This window comes from Bos indicus x Bos taurus, chromosome 1 (assembly GCF_003369695.1).
Source record: "Bos indicus x Bos taurus breed Angus x Brahman F1 hybrid chromosome 1, Bos_hybrid_MaternalHap_v2.0, whole genome shotgun sequence".
Classification (NCBI taxonomy): Eukaryota; Metazoa; Chordata; class Mammalia; order Artiodactyla; family Bovidae; genus Bos; species Bos indicus x Bos taurus.
Window position 1 is genome coordinate 2698674 of NC_040076.1, and position 24507 is coordinate 2723180.

Here is a 24507-nt window from a genome sequence, read left to right on the forward strand (position 1 = left end):
CAGCCGGAGGCGTTTCCGGAAGTGGAGACTGCGGAAGGCGGAAAGGCTGGCGAGGCCTCGAGCGACGGTGGGAACACTGCTGTGGGGGCTTGGCGTCTCTGGGTGCCCGCCACCCCTTCCCATTCCCGGTCGAGCAACCTCCCTGCGCCTCCCCTCCCAACTCCCTGGATGGAATCTCGGGCCCCCGGCGAGCCGACCCAGCGGCCAGAACTCCCCTCAGCCAGCTGGTCGGTTTGAGGGTTGCCACGGCAACAGCCACTTCCGGGAGCGGGGTCTCGGCGAAGTCAGCTCAGGCGGTGCGGGGGCCGGTCCGGGAGCCTTTGCTCGGCTGCACCTACTGTCCCGGTAGTGGAGGGAGGCCCGGGTCCCCGCGCACCGTAGCTTCCCCAGCCTCAGGGTCTGCCCTTGAGCCGTGGGCCCCAACCCCCGCCCTCAGATCGCGTTTCTCTGTTGCTCCTGGCAGCAGGCACTTCTGAGAGCGGGTACTGTTTCCCCCTAGTCCCCTCCCTCTCCCCGCTCCCAGATCGTGTTTCTCTGTTGCTCCTGGCAACAGCCACTTCCGGGAGCCGAGCCGTTTCCCCCAGTTCCCCTGCCCAGTCCCAGCACCGCGAACGCTCGAACCCGGGGTTCCGGCCTCCCGGCAACCGTTGGTCGGTGATCTTCGCTGTCCGCCCGCGGGGGTGGGTGACCTCAGGCCGCTTGTCCCGGGCCTTCCGGCGGGGCTCCCGCAACCACCATGGTTCTGCTGCACGTGAAGCGGGGCGACGAGAGCCAGTTCCTGCTGCAGGCGCCGGGGAGCTCGGAGCTGGAGGAACTCACGGCGCAGGTGGCCCGGGTCTACAACGCGCGGCTCAAGGCGCAGCGCATCTGGTCAGGTGCGGCCCGGCGGCTTGGGGCCTGGGACGGGAGGAGAGAACCGGGCCCGCGGGGACGGGGTGAAGTTGGGCGGGACCCGCCAGGCCTACTCGGGCCGACTAGGGGCGACCGAGGGTCAGGCCAGTGAAGACTTTGCGAAGACGCGCAGCTGCCGGGCTTGAGATGGGGACCACGGGTTTCCCCAGAGATGCTTCCAGGAGCGACTGCACCGCGTGGGAAATCAGTCCAGAATATTCAGTGGAAGGACTGATGCTGAAGCTGAAACTCCATTACTACCTGATACAAAGAACTGACTCACTGGAAAAGACCCTGATGAAAGATTGAAGGCGGGAGGAGAAGGGGATGACAGAGGATGAGATGGTTGGATGGCATCACCGACTCAGTGGAGATGAGTTTGCGTAAACTCCGGGAGTTGGTGATGGACAGGGAAGCCTAGCGTGCTGCAGTCCATGGGGTCGCAAAGAGTTAGACACAACTGAGCGACTGAACTGACTGCACCGCGTGGAAGGGTGCTCGGAGCAGACGGGACGGGCCGTTCCACGGCCTGGGGAGTCGGGATTGGGCCTCTAAGCAAAACAAACCGACCTAAGTCCCGAAACCGAGGAGGGGGGAGGGGGGAGACGGGAGGTGGCACAGGAGAGAGCCGAGAGCCTGGACCCCAGAGCAGGTGTAGGGGATCTCCGCAAGTGTGAGAGGTGGGACGATCCCCGGGCCGATTTTTAAGAGTGTTCTCTTTTGAGACTTTGAAGATAGAGCAGTCTCCGGGGGGGTTTGGGGCGGGTGGGAGAGCCACCCAGCTTTGGGATGGTTTTCAAGGGCGAGAGAGACTCGGCGTTCTTGCCTCCCTCCGTGTTCCCTGCTCTCGGAAACAGCCTGATCCTCATGTTACAGTGTTTTGGTCACTGCCCCCCGCCCATCCCCCACCCCCCCCACCCCCAACCCCGGAGCCGTGACGGCCAATGCAACTTTCCACCGCGCGGAGATGTTCCCTGGCGGTGCCGTCTAGCAGTGGTAGTTGCTGTAAGTCGTGTCCGACTGTTTGCGACTCCGTGGTCTGTCCACGGGATTCTCCAGGCAAGAATACACTGGAGTGGGTGGCCGGTATCACAGGTGGCTGTTGAACACCGCCAAGACACTGCATTCTTTATTTCAATTCATTTAAATGTAAATTCTAGCGGTAATGTGCCTGCCAATGCAGAAGACTTAAAAGCCACAGGGTTCAGTCCCTGAGTTGGAAAGAGCCCTGGAGGAGGACATGGCAACCTACTCCAGTAATCTTCCCTGGAGAATCCCATGGACAGAGGATGCCTGATGGGCTACAGTCCATGGGGTCGCAAAGAGTCGGACAGGACTGAAAGGAGTTAGCACTCAGAGCCTCCTGAAGCTCCTAACTGTTGCCTTAGGCAGCACAGTACTTGACAGTGTGTTAGTCCAGATGTGATCCACGATGTGATTGTTTGATTTTTGTACCATAGAGTACTCCTTAAGGATCATAAACTATCCATTCCTTAAGAACTCATTTGTGGGTCATATGTATCGTTTCTTAGTAAAATTTACCTACTCCAGACCAAGCTCAATTAAGTGTTATTTTAAAATCAAAGCATCTGGAGGGGAAAGGGCCTCAGCTTCTTTTTCTGTGAAATTATCAATTGAAATGTGGTGCTGATTGTTCAGAGTCTCATTAGTGAATGGGAAACCCATTCATTTAATCTGTGCTACCTGTTCAGTCGTGTCTGACTCTTTGCATCCCCATGGACTGTAGCCTGCCAGGCTCCTCTGCCTATGGAATTTTCCAGGCAAGAATACTGGAGTCGGGTGCCATTTCTTCCAGGGAAATCTTCCCAACTCAGGGATCCAACACACATCTGGCAGGCGGATTCTTTTCCTAGTAGGTCAGATGGTAAACCATCCGCCTGCAATGCAGGAAACCTGGGTTCAGTCCTTGGGTTGGGTATGTATTCAACTTCTCAGTGAATTTCAATTTATGCCTCCTGAATGCCAGGAGGTATAACATAGCACAGAGGATTGGCGCACAGAAACTGCAGCCTGTTTCCGGTGGGTGAGCCCCCAGACTCTGCTTCTGTTGATCTAGGATGCATCGGTGCGCATTTGTCAGAGGTCAGGGACAGGTATGCCATAGCAAGTGACATCTAAGTGTCTGCTAAATAAAATAGCCAACGGGCCCCTGACCTCTAGGAAGTTTCCATTCCAGTGAAGTGTAAGGTGTTATAATAATGACTGTGATGCATATTGTCTAATTTCCTCTTGTTTTTAAGAAATGGAAGAATTAGCAGAACATGGTGTATTTCTGCCTCCTAATATGCAAGGACTGACTGATGAACAGATTGAAGAATTGAAATTAAAGGATGAATGGGGTGAAAAGTGTATCCCTAGTGGAGGCTCAGTATTTAAAAAAGATGACATTGGACGGAGGAATGGACAAGGTAATCCAGCATTTTTCTTCTCTGCACATGCCTGAATATAACAATCAGTGTGAAAAAGTCTTCAAGTTAAAAAACTGACCTCAGTATTTCTATTCAAAATGACAAAAACTGTACCATATAATTCCTTGTTGTTATTTAGTTGCTAAGTTGTGTTGAACTCTTTTGGGACCCCATGGACTGTAGCCTGCCAGGTTCCTCTGTCCATGGGATTCTCCAGGCAAGAATACTGGAGTGGGTTGCCATTTTCTTCTCCAGGGGATCTTCCTGACCCAGGGATTGAACCCTGGGTTTCCTGTATTGCAGGCAGATTCGTTAGTGTCTGAGTCACCAGGAAAGCCCATATTAACTCCTTATAGCAAAACGCTCGGAGAAAGCGATGGCACCCCACTCAAGTACTCTTGCCTGGAAAACCCCATGGATGGAGGAGCCTGGTAGGCTGCAGTCCATGGGGTCGCAAAGAGTCAGCGACTTCACTTTCACTTTTCACTTTCATGCATTGGAGAAGGAAATGGCAACCCACTCCAGTGTTCTTGCCTGGAGAATCCCAGGGACGGGGGAGCCTGGTGGGCTGCCGTCTATGGGGTCGCACAGAGTCAGACACGACTGAAGCAACTTAGCAGAAGCAGCAAAACACTAATCCAGGATGAATTAGATGGAAAAGAAGGCATCTGTCTTCTTGCTCTTACTAAGTTTCAGCTAGCTTTTAAATGTAGTAGATGAACCACAAGAAATTACCAACTTTATAGGCAACAAATAATTGAAAATTGGCATTTTCATATCGTTCAATCTAATAGTCTGAGGGGATAATCATTGAAAATATATCACAGGGCATGTTTTGTTACAGTTTGTACATCAGAATTTATTTAGCGATTGTGTGTGGAAAGAGGAAATAAATGTCAGCCCAGTGGTCTCCACTTGAATTGAGGACAGGCCGCTCTCGTACAAAGCAGTTTAGGACAGGCAGAACTGAAGAAATTAGTCTCCTTTTAGTATATGGTTGTTCGTGTGGGATTGGAGGGGAAAAGGGATGGTAACCTATTTTGATACCATATCCTTTTTAACCTGCATAAAAAGCTCCCTTTAAAAGATTATAATTGATCAGTTAACAAACACTTAAGTACCTATTATACCCTTAAAACACTCTTAAAAGCAAAAGAAAGAAAGTGTCCATGCAAAAGAAAGCCTTTGCATACTCAGAAAAAAAAATTAATACTGAGGATAATAGGAATTTCTATTAATGGTATTTATTTTGAACTTTAACCTAGAAAATAATAATGGTTGTCTTCCACATCTTTTCATACCTAAATCCATTCTCAATTTGGAGAGATTTTTTTTTTTTTTTGCTTTTTAGCTGAAATTGCATCAAAGAAATAAATCATGGTACTTGTAAAAACAGTTAACAGAACATTACCAGTTCATTATTCATCTTTAAATCAAGATTGTGTTAATCACTTTGTTTTAGTACAGTTTTGTATTTCTAGTATTTTCAATGACTAAGTACCAGTGTTATTTATTAAGGGTATCAAGTTTGAGAGATCTAACTAATAACTAACTTCTGACGTCCAGCTTTCCTATGTCCTTTGCCTGGATCCATTCTTGTACTTTCTCTCATCTCACTTCCTCCCGACTCAGACAGAAGGGGTTACGAAGAATCCTAAAGATGGCTGTTTCTCTCCCCCTTCCCTTTTTTTATTTTTAGCTCCAAATGAAAAAATGAAGCAAGTTATAAAGAAGACTATAGAAGAAGCCAAAGCAATAATATCTAAGGTTAGCTTTTTAAATGATATTCTAAAACTTGTCTTTTGAAATACAAATTCCAGTTAATGGCTTCCAGAGTTATCTGCCAGCCAGCTTTTTTTCATTCTTTCTTTTTCTCTCTGTTTCTCTTTCTGTCTGTCTCTCTCCTCCTCTCCCACCGCACCGGCCCCCCGCCCCCTGACCCTTCCTTCCAGAGGCAAAGGAAACAAACATGTTTAGAGTGGGCCTTAGCTTGTTTTTTTCTTTCCCTTTCTTTCCCGCAATCCTCTCAGTTTCTTCAGGTCAGACAAAAATGGTTATTGGCTTGTGTAAATGTAGTTCAAACATGAATTGGTGCTCATATGCTTTTTTTTCCTTCTTGTTGAGCTGTAGTTGATTTACCATGTTGTGTTACTCTCAGGTACACCACCCGATTATAAGTTATTATAAGTTATTACAAGATACCGAATATAAGTCCACGTGCTATTCAGTAAATCCTTGCTGCTTATCTATTTTATGGGTCGTAGTCCGTTAAGAACTAAAGAAAGACGAATAGGGCAGATGCGAACCTTGTGGCCGCTCACTGGATCTGCAGGATCTGATTGACACAACACGTGTGTATTATGAGTTAGCTCTTTGTAATTATCTGAAGTACTTACACACAAAATACTTCACTGAAGGAGAAACATAAGTCAGACTGTTGACAGGCATAGGCTGTGAGTCTGGAGGACAGTAATTTAAGGATTTTTCAGGAATTGAGTGGCTTTTATTTACGTGTTGCTGATGATCGTTGCCCCACCCTCCCTCCACCCGGTTAGCCAGGGTCGTATTCCTGGATAACTGCTGCTTCTCCTGTTCTGCCTAGTGCTCTGGATATCATTGTGATTCCTAAGCCAGCGAATCCTTCAAGTGATTCAGGGGAGCATGCTTTTCTGCCTGTCAATATAGGAAAGGCTTCGGTTCGACCCAGGGTTTACAAAATGCATTTGGCTGCAGAGACTTTTTTTTTAAAAGGATGAATGTGAAAGTCGCTCAGTCATGTCCAAATCTTTGTGACCCCCTGAGCTGTAGCTTGCCTACAGGCTCCTCTATCCATGGGATTCTCCAGGCAAGAATGCTGAAGTGGGTTGCCATTTCCTTCTCCCAGGGATCTTTCCAACCCAGAGATCGAACCTGGGTCTCCCGCATTGCAGGCAGACTGTTTACCGTCTGAGCCACCAGGGAAGCCCAGAAGGATAGATAACAACTAGTAACATGTAGTCAAGTTGGCCCATCCCAGAACAGATAGGAGAGCAGTGGCCTGGGCCCTGCTCTGCCCACTCCACTCCCCAATGCCTCCTTCTGTGGAAATCCTTCCTATGCGTTTATGTCACTTATTTCCTTTGCCTGTGTGTATTTTTATGTTGTCATTTCATAGTTTAGAGACAGCTTTCACAGGCCTTCCAGTCGCTTTTCTGCAGCAGTTTGCCCAAAGTGGCAGAGCTTGTGGGGCCAGGGCTCGATTCTCACCCAGGGCCCTTCCGCGCTGCCCCCACATGTACCCGGCCTGGCTCCCACCTCCCCAGACCTGCCACGTGGGGGGCAGCTAGCCCCGTGGGTCAGAACACGCGGCAGGTAGGTGGGTGCTCAGATCCCAGCAGGCCCACCGTCCAGCCCCTGGGCCCCGAGCCTCTGCCTCCATCACTTAGGTTCCTCCGGGGGAATGTGGAAGGTGGTGGGGCATCCAAGCTGGGGCCCCTTGAGGGTGGGCAGTGACATCTGTGCACTCCTCCCCGGGACCCAGCCTCAGCCGAGAGCGGGAGCCCAGGAGCGCAGGGCATCTGTCACCCTGAGGCGGCACCTTGGCTTTGCCTGTCCCCTGCCGTGGCACCTGGTCAGGACCACTGCCCTTGGTATCAGTGGAGCTTTTGTGGAAAGTGACCCCCTGGTGCCCCTGTCTGGGCATATTGGTGGGGGGTGGCGTCCTGTGGTCGGGACCACTGCCCTCGGGTGACCCCGGGGCTGGTGGACCCTCACACCGCCTGTGGGCCTGGGCCCCTCCTGGGGAGGCCCGATACATGTGATGGGGGTTTCTGACTTGGAAACAATTTCATAAGCCATCCTGGGAGTAGGTAAGGCAAGAGAGGCCCCCAGAACCTCAGGCCCGATCCTCCCGGGTTTCTGAGAACCTGGCCGCTGTTTTCTTTCCCCCAACAGACATGACTACCTTGGTGCCCCCAGTGGCCCCCAAGCTGCAAATCCAGAAGCCTCTCCCATCTGACTCCTGAGTCATGCCTGACTTTGCACCACGTCCACGGGTCTCCTCTGTCCTGGCTCCCTCGCAGCTTCTGGTTGCTGTTTTCTCTTCATCTTGCTGCTTAAATCCAGTGTTTCACCAAGTGTGTTAGCATCAGCTCTCTTCTCTTTCTGTTCTTTCTTCCTTGTCATTTTATCTTCTCTGCCAAATACCAGCTTCCACTCTCTACAGATAATTCTCCAGTCTCTGTCCTGTACCCCAGCACCCTTGTTTACTTGCAACCTGGGTTTCTTTCACCTGGAAGTCCATCCAGCCCTTCAAACTCAAGTTTTCTAGGGCTAAACTCATGGATTCCTCTGCCGTGTGTTCTGTAGCCGGGAGCTGGCCCTTCTTGCAGACTTTTCATTTCTATTAACACAGCCGCCAGTGTATCAGGGTTCCCTTCGTCACTGCCTCTCTGTCACCCGAATGCTTTGTCTGGTCCCATACCACCCACTCCCACGATGCCTCTTGAATCCCAACTGCTCCCCTCGTTTCCACAGTTACCACTTTATTTACAGTCCCCCTGATAGTCTTTGTGTTCAGACGTCAGCTTAGGGGGCCTGCAGTTCAGTTCGGCTCTAACACTGACTATCCAGCGCTCGCACAGACACCATGCTAAAGCATGAGGTCCCCGACCAGACTTCCCTGGCAGTCCTGTGGTTAAGACTCTGCGCTTCCAAAAACAAACCAAAAAAAAAAGACTCTGCGCTTCCCCTGCAGGGGGCATGGGTTCGATCCCTGGTTGGGAAGCTAAGATCCTGGGATTCTTGCCCTGTTCTCTGCACTTCACCCCCTCAATGCCGCTCATATTCTGCGTTATCACCGAGGCTATGGTGGCTGTGGCTCAGCCCCACAGACAGATCAGAATCACTTGGGTAGCAACACCACCTGATTCTGTTTGCTGGCGTGGGTCTTGTACAAGAACCTGATTGACATCTGTTGAGTTGATTGGCCACATCATAGATAACAGTGCCCGCAACCACTTTCAGAAACAAGTAGAAGCCAATGTCTGCATGACCATGGAGATGGTGAATGACGCCTTGGACCAGCTTCGAGGTGCCGTGATGATAGTTTATCCCATGGGGCTGCCGCCGTACGATCCCATCCGGATGGAATTTGAAAATAAAGAAGATTTGTCAGGGACTCAGGTATGTGGGTGGCTCTTGGGGTCTCTATAATGTGAGTTCATGCCTACCCCTGCCCCAGGGCAGAAGCCGCTCATATTTGACCTCATATTTATCCTGATGTAGTTTTTGCTTCATACACAGCTTTCTATCTTGCTAGGCTCGGCTTCAGAGCAGGGTTGTGAATTCAGGGGAGGACCGCAGAGATCTGCTCCTGGTTGAGGGCTTGGCGCACACACACAGGAGCGGCAGAGGAGGGAGGAGCTGAGAACTTTTCCCGTTTGCTTTGGGAAATGGGAAGCACTGGGAAGCCAGGAACCTCATTTTTGCCTGTTTCTGCCAGATGTCTTGGTCCCATTGATAGAGTTTTGTGTTCTAGCCTTCCCTCTTGCTCCTGAATATTTTCTTAGCTTTATGATCCACTTTTGCTCATTTTTCTCATTTATTCCTTACCCTGTGGGGCAGTATCTTTTCCTCTGAGCCATCTTACATAGGAGGGGGATGCAGAAGCAAACTGACAGCCCCGTTATACCCACATAGGTCCTCCTCAGCTTATGATGGGCTGTGTCCCAACAAGCCTAACGTAAGTTGGAAATATTAGATTAATAAATTGAAAATGCATTTAGTGCCCTCAATATCATAGCTTAGCCTCGCCTGCCTGAAATGTGCTCCAGAATACTTACATTAGCCAACAGTTAGAAAAAAATCATCCAGCACAGAGCCTATTTTATAATGTGATTTACTAAATACTGTGCCGAAAGTGAAAAACAGAACTGTTGTCTGGTACAGAATGGTTGTCAGTGTATCGGTTGACTACTCTGGTGATCATAAGCTCACTGCCACGGCCCAGCATCCCAAGAAGATATCACACTCTTATCACTAGGCCAAGAAGAGATGAAAATTCAAAATTTGAAGTATGGTTTCTACTGAATGTGTATCCCTTTCACACCATCACATGGTCAGTAAGTCACAGATGAAATTGTCGTGAGCCGAGGACTTTTGTATTCGAGCACCCAGCAGGATCCCCGTTTTCCTCCCTGGCCGTAGTCTAAAAATCCATCTCAGAGGGACCTTACATCATGCATGGATGAGGGTGCCAATGAGATAGGATACCCCCACTTCCCAGAGCAGGAAGTTACCCGAGTCAGGGCGCGAGTGGAGACTGACAGGGAAGGTGCCCAGGTGAGCGAGGGCGGTGAGTGGGCAGGGAAGCTGGTGCTCCCTGGGGGAGGAGAGGGCAGGGCGCCGGAAGCCTGTCCCTCACCGGGAGGGGCACTGACCATGCCAATGCCCAGGAAGCCTTAAAGCCCGTTCTCAACCGTGGCCCCCAGGCAGGGCTCAACGTCATCAAAGAATCAGAGGCACAGCTGTGGTGGGCAGCCAAGGAGCTGAGACGTACCAAGAAGCTTTCAGACTACGTGGGGAAGAATGAAAAAACCAAAATCATCGTCAAGATTCAGCATGTAAGCGCTTTGACTTTAATGTGTCACGGCTGGTTTTTTTTAACTTACTTTCACACTGGTAAAAATTTACAGTAAACCTGAAAGATTTAAAACTCCCGATGCAGGCACTCTAATCCTGTTTGGTCCAAGCTTAAAACTGTCCTCTATACGGAGCAACGAAAACTGGAAGGAAAGGGAGATCAGTTGACAGTATCTGGAGTTTGTTTTTTCTCAGTTTAAAAAATATATTATTTCCTTCTGGCGGGGCGGTGTCTTCATTGCTGCTCAAGGGCTTTCTCCAGGTGGGCTGAGCAGGGGCCCCTCAGTGTGCTGTGTGGGCTTCTCGTTGCAGAGCAGGGCTCTAGGTGCTCAGGCTCGGTATTTGCAGTATACGGGCTCAGCTGCTCGTCAGTGTGTGGAATCTTCCAAGACAAGGCGTTGACCTGTGCCCCTGCCCTGGCAGGCGGATTCTTAACCTCTGGACGACCGGGGAAGTCCTCGAGTTCCTTTTAATTGGGGGGAAAGGAGAGTGTACCAAGATGATTTTAACTTTAAAAATAGGGCTTACAAGTAACTCAAACGTTTCTCGAGATGAAAAATATAGCCCCGAGCACTGGTCTCAAGCTTTTCAGAGTGCTGATGGTCTGTGAACGAGGCGGAAGGCTGGAGACCTGTAAAGGCCTGGTGTAGAGCTGTGTGCCTGCAGGTTGCTGTGTCCTGTGCTCTCTCCTAAACCGTTCTCTAAAGTTCGGGGGAAACAGGGTGGCCTCCACGATTATCACTACCCCTTCCCCACTAGACCTGCAGTGGCTGGCTTGGGAATGGCTGTAACCAACATGCACTCCCCAGCCTCCACTGTGAGGGCCCAGAGCAAGAGTGAGACTCCCTTGACGATTTGCTTTGGATGATGAGAGATACATGACCTGTTTCAGATCAGTTCAGTTCAGTCGCTCAGTTGTGTCTGACTCCTTGTGACCCCATGGACGGCAGCACGCCAGGCCTCCCTGTCCATCACCAACTCCTGGAGTTTACTCAAGCTCATGTCCGTTGAGTCGGTGATGCCATCCAACCATCTCATCCTCTGTCGTCCCCTTCTCCTCCCGCCTTCAATCTTTCCCAGCATCAGGGTCTTTTCAAGTGAGTCAGCTCTTTGCATCAGGTGCCCAAAGTGTTGGAGTTTCTGCTTCACCATGGCCTTGTTTAGCCATCCACAAAGAACAGTTCGGGCTTTGGGCTTCCCAGGTGGCAGAGTGGTAAACAGTCTGCCTGCCAGTGCAGGAGATCCAACAGACAGGGGATTCCATCCCTGGGTCAAGAAGATCCCTGGAGTAGGAAATGGCAACCCACTCCAGTATTCTTGCCTGGAGAATCCCAGGGACAGAGGAGCCTGGTGGCTACAGTTCACGGGCTCAAAAAGAGTGGATCCAGTGGAGCACAAAACAACAACCGCAGCAGCAAAGGCAGTTCTAAGACGTGAGCTGTAGCCTCCGGGGTCAGCCACAGAAGGCCTTCACCCACAACGCGCTGTCCCCTCGTCTTTTCAGAGGGGCCAGGGAGCTCCAGCTCGAGAGCCCATCATTAGCAGCGAGGAGCAGAAACAGCTGATGCTGTACTATCACCGAAGACAGGAGGAGCTCAAGGTACCGTGGGACCAATGGGTTTTCACCAGAGCGGACACTTGGGGTGTTCACTCCTCTCCCCGATGCCTCACCTGGGGCAGCTGGGGGCCATGCGTCCTGCAGGACGTGGCGGGGGGACCTTCTGAGCTGCAGCCTCACCAAGGCTGTGGGGGCCCTGCCAGTGTCCCTCTGCGTTAGAGTCTGGTGGTGTCCTGCTTCTCTGGGGAGGCGGGGAGCAGGGAGGTTGGTCGTGGATTCTGTAGAACACTTCCCTGGAATGCCCTCCTGAGCGAAACCCATGTGTTTCTAGAAACTGGAAGAAAATGATGACGACTCCTGTTTAAATTCTCCGTGGGCAGATAACACTGCTTTGAAAAGACATTTTCATGGAGTAAAAGACATAAAGTGGAGACCCAGATGAAGTTTGCCCGTTGACGAAGCCTTCCGAAATACTAGCTCACCGTTCTTTAGGTAAAATGACAATAACCCTAGCTTAAAACAAGACAGCTGCGCCCTTTGTGAACGTTGTTGAAATCTCTAGTTTTCCTTTCAGTTTGAATTTTTAAAAGTGAGTTATTCAAGGTTTTGGAACGTAATAAACACATCCTCAAAAGAATCTGGCTAAATTATTTTTATAATCTGTCCACTATTTGAGGCTTTTCTTTGGCTAGATACTGGAGGTATAGTTTCCTTTTTCTTCCCTGATTGTTTGATTGTACATTCTCAGGATGTTGAAGGTACCTTTTCCGCCACAGTGAGTCGGGTCCACTGTGATACTTGGCCATCAGTGGCCACTAGAGGCCGCCCGATGCTGAGTCTTGTTTCAGAGACGGCCGTGATCAGTCAGAGGGTCTAACCGTAGTCTCCCAGCTTCAAAGCCCCCGGATGATAACCTGGCTGGCCTTGTCTTCCAGGTGTGAAGGCCGCTCCTGTGAGGGAAGTTGAGTGGCCAGAGCAGGCTAGCCTTGAAACGGGACAGATCCCTGTGTCATTTCTGGGCTTTTCCCGAAACCGAACACAGACCCTGGTGACAGACGGTTGTCCCCGTGGGCTCAGCCTGCAGCTCCCAGCGTGTTGAGCTTGGCACCTAGACTGCCGAAGGCGAGCCATGTTGGCTCGGTGGCCATCCAGCCACAGGATGCCCTGGCTCACTTGCCATCCCGCCTGGCTTTCTGGTTCACCTTTTTGAGTTTTAAATTCTCCCAACTCATCTCTGCAAGTGTGGATGCTTCTGCAGCTCAAGGACACCTCTCAGGCTGTGCCGCCAGGGGCGGCCCACACATCTGGTCCTGCTTCATTTGGCCCATAGAGGACTCTTCTCCCAGCAGGAGGAAAGGCATCGTGCTCACTCCGAGGAGGAGCTAAGTGACACGGATGCTCCCTGCCCTGGTCTCCCTTGTGCCCACTGCTGTGCTAGAGCCCAAGGCAGGAGCCGGGACCCTCAGTTCCCAGGCCTGGTCCCGTAGTGTTAGGCAGGGACTGGCCAGGTCTGCCCCTGCCCTTCACACGCCAGCGAGGCTCGCTCAGACTCTTGTGGGTTGCCATCTCCTCCCAGAGCTGACTACCTACTCGCATTTCTGCTGTTCTTGAGACTGCATCTTCTAAAGTGGCTTGTAACTTGACTGTACCTTACTCTTGATTGTCAAATTTTGTATAATCAAGTTTGCATTGGTTTTCTTGTTGACTTCCATTCTTTTAATTTTTATTGAAGTATACTTGACTTAACAATGTTACTTTTAGGCGTAACATTCATTATGATCTTAAACGTCTCCGTGGAGAGCTTGTGTCCTTAGATGATATAAAGTTTGCAGTAAGATCCTGTGACTTCACTTGAGAAGCACCCGCTCTAATCAATGTCTAGTTGATGTGCAGGCATGACAGCCACGCTCGACTTGCAAATAAACGTTAAGCCACATGATCACAGTAGCTCTTCTTAAGAATCACTGTTTCCACGTCATTGTGAATTCTGCACTTCCCTGGTGGCCCAGTGGTAAACAATCTGCCGCCAATGCAGGAGACACGGTTCAGCCCTGATTCGGGAGGCCCCGTGTGCTGCAGGACCACTGGGCCCAGGGAACACAGCCGTTTCACCTGTTGCTCTAGAGCCCAGGAGCGGCATCTGCTGGGCTCACATGCCCAAATGCTGGAGGCCACGCTCCCTAGAGCCCGTGGACCTCAACTAGAGAAAAGCCAGAGCAGCTACGGAGACCCAGCACGTAAATAAAACTATTAAAAAAAAAAATCACACCACACTCCTTTTATTGGATACTGACATGAAACAAACAATAACCTCTCTGCCTCATAACCCCCTGAGCTCTATCCATCCTGAAGTGTGGAAGTGAAAGTCACTCAGTTGCGTACAACTCTGCAACTCCACAGACTGTAGCCCACCAGGCTCCTCTGTCCATGGAATTCTCCAGGCCAGAATACTGGAGTGGGTAACTTTTCCCTCCTCCAGGGGATTTTCCCAACCCAGGGATCGAACCAGGTCTCCTGCATTGCAAGCAGATTCTTTACCAGCTGAGCCACAAGGGAAGCTCAAGAATACTGGAGTGGGTAGCCTGTCCCTTCTCCAGTGGATCTTCCCTACCCAAGCATTGAAGCGGGGTCTCCTGCATTGCAGGTGGATTCTTTACCAGCTGAGCCACCAGGAAAGCCCCCACCACACCCCCACCCTGAGGTCTGTCCTTCCTGAAGTCGCCCCTTACAAGCACTGCAGCCACCCCTTCATGGTCATCTGTCTATAAGGAAATGAGGTGGGCCATCCCGGCTCACTCTGTGCTTCTGTAGGTTGATTCCCTTCATGTCAGCCCCTGAGGAAGCTGCTGGTGACCTCAGATGGGTCATTTTTGGTCATGTCGCTAGTAAAGGTAGAGGGACTTCCCTGATAGCTCAGGGATGGGCTACCCATTCCAGTATTCTGGCCTGGAGAATCCCATGGACTTTATAGTTCATGGGGTCACAAAGAGTTTGGACACGACTGAGCAACTTTCATTTTCACTTCAAGGGTAGAGAGTCAAGCGCCACACCCAGGACTTCCCAAGAAATCAACTTAGCGGAAGTCATCTTGCCAAACAGCAGTCTATGAATCAGCTTAAGCATTAAGTCTTGATGTGACTTTTTATTTTTAAATCCCATACATCTGTGGATCAATATCAAGGAAACGCAGTGTCTGCTGTCTGTTGGGGGCCAGACTGGGTCTGTGATCTCATGCTATGTAACTTGTCTTCTCACATGATTGTTTCTTCTTTCAAGGAGACCAGGAATGCTCATAATAAAATTTGACACCACCCCATGCCCCTTCAGCTGGCAAACTGAAACCCCAGGCAGTATTTCTGTCACAGAATTACCTAGTTCCTTGCCAACTGCTCTGTGAAGAAAGTGCCATCAAGCTTGGAATCAGCTGCCACAATCTTAGGCAGTTTTGTTGTTGGGCAGTCACTAAGTCTTGCCTAAGTCTTTGCAACCCCATGGACTGTAGCACACCAGGCTTCCCTGTCCTCCACTATCTTCTGGAGTTTGCTCAAACTCATGTCCATTGAGTCGGTGATGCCATCCAACCATCTCATCCTCTGTTGTCCCCTTCTCCTCCCTCCTTCAATCTTTCCCAGCATCAGGGGTCTTTTCCAATGAATCGGCCAAAGTATTGGAGTTTCAGCTTCAGCATCAGTCCTTCCAATGAACATTCAGGGCTGATTTCCTTTAGGATGGACTGGTTGGATCTTCTTGCATTCCAAGGCACTCTCAAGAGTCTTCTCTAACACTACAGTTCAAAAGCATCAATTCTTCAGCACTCAGCTTTCTTTATGTTCCAACTCTACATCCATACATGACTACTGGAATAGTCTATGTATACCTAGATGCTAAACAATGTGCTAGTGAACTTCAGGAAGGGAAGGTCCACAGAACATACATCTGCGAAGGGCCCCAAATAGGGGTGCCTTCTCCAGAACAGGCAGACAGCAGCCATCGATTATTTTAGTGTCTGAGGCCAACAGTGATGGGGCCACGGGTCCTAAGTCTGCTTTGGTTCACCAACCACAGAAAAGGGGGAGAGAGAATTGAGCCCTTTTTTTTTTGGCCGTGAGGCATGCAGGGTCTTAGTGGCCCAACCAAGGATTGAACCCACGCCCCCTGCAGTGGAAGCTCAGAGTGGAGTCTTAACCACTGGACCACCAGGGAAGCCCAAGTGAGCCCATCCTTGAGATGCTTTAAACAAATAGACACTTGGCTCGACTCTGAAACCACTGCCCTGAGTGATTAATAACAAGTCTGGGGTTGCGTCCCAGCTGGAGGAGGGACTCCAGCCTGCTGGCAGGCCTAGCACACGCCGGTCACAGGACTCTGCCCTTAGGATCCTGGGCCACACTCTCATGGCAGAGGTTAGCAGATGAATAAATTCCCACAGGCTGAAGCTGAGTCTGTCATTCCTTTGAATAGACTGAACTCTGCGTTCAGAATAAGGAAACAAGCACCACAGCTGGCTTGCTATTCCAGTCACAGGGCAGGATTCCAAGACGCCGTGAGCCAGCATCATCACTAAAGGCAGAATGCAAAGCACCAAAAACCCCGTTTGCAGTTTTGTCACTGAAACCCCTGATCCTACAACCGGCCTTGCTCAGCAGCCGCATAACCACAGCTGTGTCCCTGCCTTGGCCCTGACCCCTCCGCTGTTTACACTGTGCCGGACCAGGTCCTCGAGGCTCTGTGTGTTTCAGTAGTAAATTAGCAAAATAAAAAATGCGCTCCTGCTGGGAATTCCCTGGATGCCCAGTGGTTAGGGCTCTGTGCTTTCACTGCCAAGAGCCTGGGTTCAATCCCTGGTCAGGGAACTAGGATCCTGCAAGCTGTGCAAGTCAAAGCTATGGTTTTTCCAGTGGTTTTTCCTATGGTTTTTCCAGTATGGATGTGAGAGCTGGGCCATAAAGAAGGCTAAGCACTGAAGAATTGATGCTTTCGAACTGTGGTGTTGGAGTAGACACTTGAGAGTCATTTAAAGGATAGCAAGAAGATCAAACCACTCAATCCTAAAAGAAATCAATTCTGGATATTCATTGAAAGGACTGATGCTGAAGCTGAAACTCCAATACTTTGGCCACCTGATGTAAAGAACTGACTCATTGGGAAAGACCCTGATGCTGGGAAAGATTGAGGGCAGGAGGACAAGGGGATGACAGAGGATGAGGTGGTTTGATGGCATCACTAACTCAATAGTCATGAATTTGAGCAAACTTCGGGAGATGGTGGAAGACAGAGGAACCTGGCATGCTAGAGTCCATGGAGTCGCAGAGCTGAACATGATTTAGCGATTGAACAACAACAAAGCCACACCAAGAAAAGTTCCTGCTGTCAGAATCTTATATTGAAACTAAATCACTTATGATTGTAAAATAAAAGAGATGGGGGTAAAACTGCTAAGGGAGGTAAAACTGTGTAAATCAGCCCCCAAAACTGAGAGCTGGTCTGAGTTTAGCTGTTGCTGCTGCTGCTAAGTCGCTTCAGTCGTGTGTGACTCTGTGCGACCCCATAGACGGAAGCCCACCAGGATCCCCTGTCCCTGGGATTCTCCAGGCAAGAACACTGGAGTGGGTTGCCATTTCCTTCTCCAGAGTTTAGCTGTTAGACCCTCACAAACTGAACTCAGCTCACCTGAACAGATGTCCACATTTTCTTGCAACTATTTCCAAGTCTGAAAATGCTTGGCATTTCTAGAGGTAACTTAGTATTGATCTGAGGAGTTTTCAGGTGGCATGGCTGTTGATTTTTCCTTGGAAGGTAAATCTGATTTAATCATTGAATATGGGATTTTATTACCTTTATGCTAAAGGAACTGCAAGGAGATCCAACCAGTTCATCGCAAAGGAGATCAGTCCTGGGTGTACATTGGAAGGACTGATGTTGAAGCTGAAACTCCAATGCTTTGGCCACCTGATGTGAAGAGCTGACTCATTTGAAAAGATCCTGATGCTGGGAAAGATTGAGGGCAGGAGGAGAAGGGGACGACAGAGGATGAGATGGTTGGATGACATCACTGACTCGATGGACATGAGTCTGAGTAAACTCCAGGAGTTGGCAATGGACAGGGAAGACTGCGTGCTGCAGTCCATGGGGTTGCAAAGAGTTGGATACAAGTGAATGACTGAACTGAACTGAACTGAAAGGAAGTAAAAAATTGACAAACATCAAAAAAATAAATGACACAAATTGACCATTGAAAAAGTGAAAGTCATTTAGTCGTGTCCAACTCTTTGCAACCCCATGGACTGTAACCCACCAGGCTCCTCTGTCCTTGGGATTCTCCAGGCAAGAACACTGGAGTGGGTTGCCATTTCCTTCTCCAGGCAACCTTCCCATCCCAGGGATTGAACCTGTGTCTACCTGCATTGCAGGCAGATTCTTTACCATCTGAGCCACCAAGGTACAGAATTCACCGTGTATAATAGATCGTCTACATTTTTTAGAGAAAACATTTTAGGGACAGGCATTTATAATGGACTGTTTCCATCAGCACAGTTGAAATGGGGCAGCAGGTTCTGTCTGTTCTCTGAGGCCTCCCTCCAGTCCTGTGTTTCTCAAATAGAAAATCTCCCCAAACCTTCGTAGAACGTTTTTCAAATAGGAGAGGATGTCTCCAGGAAGTGTCCTGCTGTGCGTGTGGAGCTGAGGTGTGCAGAGGCCCACGCTACCCCCACCCCAAGGATGTGCCTTCCAGAAGCGGGGTGACACCCTTCCCCACGAGGAGGTGTGGAGACCGAAACGCCAACTTAGACCGGCAGCGTCAAATGGGCCGCAAGTAATGTTCCTACAGAGCTTTCCTCACTCCAGTGAAACGTCCTGTCTTCCCAAGGCCAGCTCATCCATCTGCCATCTCTGCACCATCCTCCCTGAGGCCAAGTGGCCACTTCCGGTCACCTGTGGGAACCGACGGACCTGGCCTGGTGAGGGCAAGCCCTACGTCAAGGCCTAGGGAACCCAGAGCATCTTCCAGTCAGAACCCAATTATCAGGCTAAATTTATTTCTTTTTTGCTACTTTTCCCATATAATTTCTCTAAGCCGACATGTTGTATTTTCATTTTTACTCACTTTAAGAAATTGTCTTTTTTTTTTTTCTTTTAGCTGTGCGGTGCAGGACCCTGGTCCCCTGTTCAGGGATCAAACCCGTGCCCTCTGCAGTGGATTCTTAACCACTGGGCCACCAGGGGAGTCCCTGTCTTTACTTTAAATGCCTGTACAAGGGGACTTTTAACTCTGCGATTAGTATGTGCTCAGTTTTTAAAACATTGGGGTAAAATAGGAAACAAGTAAAGAAAGAAACTAAAAATAATTCTAATACTACCACCCGGGGAGAGGATGTCAACTTTTTTTTTTTTTTTTTTACCAGAAAAATGGAAATTTATCCTGAAAGTGCAGAAAATAAAAATCATGATGAACCCCCAAGTATACACCATTCAGTTTCAAAAGTGATCAGTGTTCTGCTGATCGTGTTCCCTCTGTCCTCCCAGGGTACCCATTCTGAGATCTTTCCAAAAAAACTCCCAGATATCATTTTACTTCACCTGTAACTTTCACTGCATCTAACAGATTTGCACATAGAGGATCACAAAGAAAATTTTAAATTTCCTGAAGTATAAAAATGCAGCTAGCATTGTCCGATCACAGTGCAAACAAAACAAAACACAAACCTCCTAGAAATTCACATTAATATCAAAACCAACAAAAGGCCCTCCTCCTGTGCTTCCCTGGTAGCTCAGTTGGTAAACAATCTACCTGCAGTGCAGGAGACCTGGGTTTGATCCCTGGGTCTGGAAGATCCCCTGGAGAAGGAAACGGCAACTCACTCCAGTATCCTTGCCTGGAAAATCTCATGGACAGAAGAGCCTGGTGGGCTGCAGTCCATGGGGTCACAAAGAGTCAGGCACGACTGGGCGACTAACACTTACTATAAGCTACTTGTAAGACACAGATTTTTCTAAATGAAGTTGCACAACTTCTAGAAAGTAATGGATAATGAAAAAGAACATGTCAATTTATGAGTCTACTGAAGCAGGATCTAGAAAAATATACAGAAATAAATATCAGAAACCATAAAAATGGAAATAAATCAATTAAATGGCTAAGCAAGGAACTAGAAAAAGACCAAGAGAGTAAAACAAAGAAAGCAGAAGGAAGGAATTAATGAAGTTCAAACTAGAAATTTAATGAGTTATGTTATTAATACATCAAAAAACAGTAGTTTAAAAAAAATCAACAAAATTGGAAAAACATTAGCTGGTATAATTTAAAAGAAGCAAACCACAAATACACAATGTAAGAAATGATAAGAGGAAAATAATTGAAGGGAAGAATTTTTTAAATTCAGCTAATATTTTTTTACTAGTTTCAGTTCAGTCGCTCAGTCGTGTCCAGCTGTTTGCGAACCCATGAATCGCAGCACGCCAGGCCTCCCTGCCCATCACCAACTCCCGGAGTTTACCCAAACTCATGTCCATCAAGTTGGTGATGCCACTGAGCCATCTCATCCTCTGTCGTCCCCTTCTCCTCCTGCCCTCAATCTTTCCCAGCATCGGGGTCTTTTCCAATGAGTCAACTCTTCGCATGAGGTGGCCAAAGTATTGGAGTCTCAGCCTCAGCATCAGACCTTCCAATGAACTCTCAGGACTGATCACTGATCTCCTTTAGGATGGACTGGTTGGATCTCCTTGCAGTCCAAGGGACTCTCAAGAGTCTTCTCCAACACCACAGTTCAAAAGCATCAATTCTTCGGTGCTCAGCCTTCTTCACAGTCCAACTCTCACATCCATGCATGACCACTGGAATAACCATAGCCTTGACTAGACGGACCTTTGTTGCCAAAGTAGTATCTCTGCTTTTGAGTATGCTATCTAGGTTGGTTATAACTTTCCAAGGAGTAAGCATCTCTTAATTTCATGGCTGCAATCACCATCTGCAGTGATTTTGGAGCCCAAAAAAATAAAGTCTGATGCTGTTTCTGCTGTTTCCCCATCTATTTCCCATGAAGTGATGGAACCAGATGCCATGATCTTAGTTTTCTGAATGTTGAGCTTTAAGCCAACTTTTTCACTCTCCTCTTTCACTTTCATCAAGAGGCTTTTTAGTTATTCTTCACTTTCTGCCATAAAGGTGGTGTCATCTGCATATCTGAGGTTATTGATATTTCTCCTGGCAATCTTGATTCCAGCTTGTGCTTCTTCCAGCCCAGCGTTTCTCATGATGTACTCTGCATGTAAGTTAAATAAGCAGGGTGACAATATGCAGCCTTGATGTACTCCTTTTCCTATTTGGAACCAGTCTATTGTTCTATATCCAGTTCTAACTGTTGCTTCCTGACCTGCATATAGGTTTCTCAAGAGGCAGGTCAGGTGTTCTGGTATTCCCATCTCTTTCAGAATTTTCCACAGTTTATTGTGATCCACACAGTCAAAGTCTTTGGCATAGTCAATAAAGTAGAAATAGATGTCTTTCTGGAATTCTCTTGCTTTTTTGATGATCCAGGGGATGTTGGCAATTTGATCTCTGGTTCCTCTGCCTTTTCTAAAACCAGCTTGAACAGCTGGAAGTTCACGGTTCATGTATTGCTGAAGCCTGGCTTGGAGAATTTTGAGCATTACTTTACTAGTGTGTGAGATGAGTGCAATTGTGCAGTAGTTTGAGCATTCTTTGGCATTATCTTTCTTTGGAATTGGAATGAAAACTGACCTTTTCCAGTCCTGTGGCCTACTAGTTTAGGCAAATAAATTTGAAAACCTAGATGAAATAGATACATTTTTAGGAAAATAAAATGTACCCAAATAGAGATAGAATATGTATACAGACAACTTCGATAGAAGACAGAAAATTCTAAATTTACAGGCACAGACTCATCAGGGGACTCTATGAAACCTTTAAAGACCAATTAATTGCAGATTTGCATAAGTTTGCAGCAAATTGAAAAAGAATGTAAGCTTCTAAGTTACTTTTATGAAGCTAATATAATATTACTAATTGCAACTGACAGAGTCCTATATTACTAATAAATATTAATGCAAGTTTAAAAAATAAAAATATAAGGACATTGAATAAAAAGTACATTAAGTATGGCATTTCATGTCCCAGTAGGATTTATTCCAGAAGGGCAAGGATGGTTTAATAGTAAGAAATCTATCATATTAACAGAGCTAAGAGGAAAATCACAGGATCATATCCATAGATGCCTACAAGGCATTTGACAAAATTCAAGTCCCATGTGACTGGCTGTAAACCACAAACCACACTATACAGATGATGCTCATCCTTCCACACTTCATCCTGCTTTCAGATACTCTTCCAAAACATGACAGGGATGGAATTCCAGGGTGGTGCTCTGGAGCCCCCTCTCCCGGGGGAGGCTGAGTATGGAGGATGAGGTAGGGGAGCTAAGGGGAGACAAGGAAGCAGGGTCAACCCCAAACATGCAAGTAGCTGAGGGGAAAACGAAGACCCAGAGTCCAAGATCAAGGTGCCAGCAGGTTTGGTGTCTTCCAAGGCCTCTGTGGCTTGGCTTGCACCCGCCACCTTCTCTCTGGGTCCTTAAGGTTGTTCTGCTGTCTACACACACTTCCTCTCCCTATAAGGTATCTTAAAGGAAGGTGTCTCTTCCTCTCCCTATAAGGACGAAGAGCCGACTCACTGGAAAAGACCCTGATGCATCACCAACCAAACTGACATGAGTTTAAGTAAACTCCAGGAGATAGTGAAGGACAGGGAAGCTGGGTATGCTGCAGTCCATGGGGTCACAAAGAGCTCAATGCAACTGAATAAAAACAAAGACACCAGTCTTACTGGATTAGGGCCCCACCCTTATGACTTAGGGATTCCCTGGTGGCTCAGATGATAAAGAATCTGCCCACAGTGCAGGAGACAGGGTTCGATCCCTAGGTCAGGAAGATCCCCTGGAGAAGGGAATGGCAACCCACTCCAGTATTCTTGCTTAGAAAACCCCATGGACAGAGGAGGTCGGTGGGCTACAATCCATGGAATTGCAGAGTTGGACAGAGTGACTAACACTTCTCCACTTATGACTGGTGTAAGCCGTAAGCCCTGGAAACTAGGTTTTCTCTTTCTTGTAATGTGAGTGCCTGACTTAAGCTTTGATTGAATAAATACACTGCCAGCCACGGGACTAGATAAAGAGCCAAAGCCATCTTCCCCCACTGAGGCTCTTTTGTTTTAGAGATCTTTCTAAAGAGCTTGTTTTTTCTCTTCTCTTCAAGTTCCCACTCTTATGTTTTGAACTCAGCAATAGTGAGCCCATGAAACCCTAGGCCCCCACCCTTGACCCCAGTATAAGCAGAACCCTGGACCTGTGTTCACACTCTTTCTACCACAGCCTCGCTGTCTGCCCCCAGGGGAAACCATGTAATTTCTGGGTCCTTCAAATAGTAGTTTTGTTTTTTTCTCCAATTTCCTGATGGTTATTGCTGCAGTGTGTCTTGCAATCATAACCACAACGGCTGGTCCAGCCACAACAATGGTTATTAGCAGCTGAGACCAGCACACAACAATGACCTCATTTAACCGACCTCATTTAACCTTGTCTCCAGATGCAGTCACATTCTAAGATGCTCAAGGTTCAGGCTTCACCACATGAATTTTGGGAAGACACAGTTCAGTCCATAGAGGCTAGAGGAGCTGTCATTTAAGAGCTGCCAGGCCTTAGATAATTTTATTAACGTTATAAGCTTCAGTTTCCTTCACAAAAGAAAGTAAAAACATTGTCTATTTCATCCATTAAGATGACGCACGAGATGTGGGTTCCATCCCTGAGGGGGAGAGACCCCGTGGAGAAGGAAATGGCCACCCACTCCAATATCCTTGCCTAGGAAATTCCATGGGCAGAGGAGCCTGGTGGGCTTCAATCCATGGGGTCTCGAAGATTCGGACTGGCTGAGCACACACACATATGCACCAAAGACATAGTCACAGTAATTTCGTTAAAATAGAGGTACCGTTTTTCTCATATAACAGGAGGTTGGAGGCAGAAAGTTTGGGATTGGTGCAGCTGAGGACCCAGGCTCCTTCTGCCTTCTTACTCCATCATCCGGGGCTTGAAGCTTTCTGCTTTTATGCCTGAAAGTTGGCTCTCATGTCTTTAAGCGCCCGACCTATATATCAGGCAGGAGGACAGAGGAGGGGCAAAAGGAGGAGGCTACAATGTGGGTGCCACTTGTGTCTGCTCCCTCCTGAAAAAGTCCCCAGGACCTCTTTCCTTCATATCACGTTGGCTAGAACTGGTTGTTGCATCCTTGTTACTACCTATTAAGGGGTACAGAGTAGTCAGTACTTCAGCCAGGTGTGTTACTACCTTGAATACAATTGGAGTTCTGCTGGTAAGGAAGAAAGGGAGAATGGATATTAAATACTTAACCAATCTTATCTGCCACATCTAACCTCAAGGTTGTTGAAGGATTACTTGAGATGATATGTTTGACAGAAGACATAAATAAACAGTGTGATGGTATAAAAACTTAGCCGTTAATTCAAGACACAAGGTCCTAAAACATCAAATGTGTAAAATGAAGGATCGCATTATTGCACGACCAATGGAAGGAAGAGGACAGCAGTGGGCAGCCAAAAGTGAAAGAAAGTGAAGTCGCCCAGTCGTGTCGGACTCTTTGTGGCCCCATGGACTGTGGCCCGCCAGGCTCCTCCACCCATGGAATTTTCCAGGCAAGAGTACTGGAGTGGGTTGCCATTTCCTTTTCCAAGTGGGTGATCTTCCTGACCCAGGGATCAAACCCGAATCTCCCGCATTGCAGGCAGATGCTTTACCATCTGAGCCACCAGGGAACCAGTCCAAGCAATTCTCCAGGCCAGAATATTGGAGTGGGTAGCCTTTCCTTTCTCCAGGGGATCTTCCCAACCCAGGGGTCAAACCCAAGTCTCCCACATTGCAGATGGATTCTTTACCAGCTCAGCCACCAGGGAAGCCCCTGGGCAGCCAAATGGCT

The 24507-nt window shown here is 48.3% G+C and overlaps 1 protein-coding gene across 2 annotated transcripts; it reads left to right on the top strand.

The window, feature by feature from the left end:
- Nucleotides 1-12136, top strand: LOC113889941 (cilia- and flagella-associated protein 298). 2 transcript variants are annotated; one of them, XM_027537424.1, is made up of 7 exons: nt 1-875; nt 3153-3320; nt 5020-5087; nt 8325-8483; nt 9791-9922; nt 11446-11541; nt 11831-12136. In XM_027537424.1, the coding sequence occupies exons 1-7, from the start codon at nt 737-739 to the stop codon at nt 11939-11941; spliced, it is 873 nt and encodes a 290-aa protein (XP_027393225.1). In that variant the 5' UTR covers nt 1-736; the 3' UTR covers nt 11942-12136. The 2 variants fall into 2 exon arrangements, with proteins under 2 accessions (XP_027393225.1, XP_027393304.1); XM_027537503.1 differs by lacking the exons at nt 1-875; nt 5020-5087 and having other exon boundaries at nt 3243-3320.
- Nucleotides 12137-24507: the final 12371 nt, after the last annotated feature.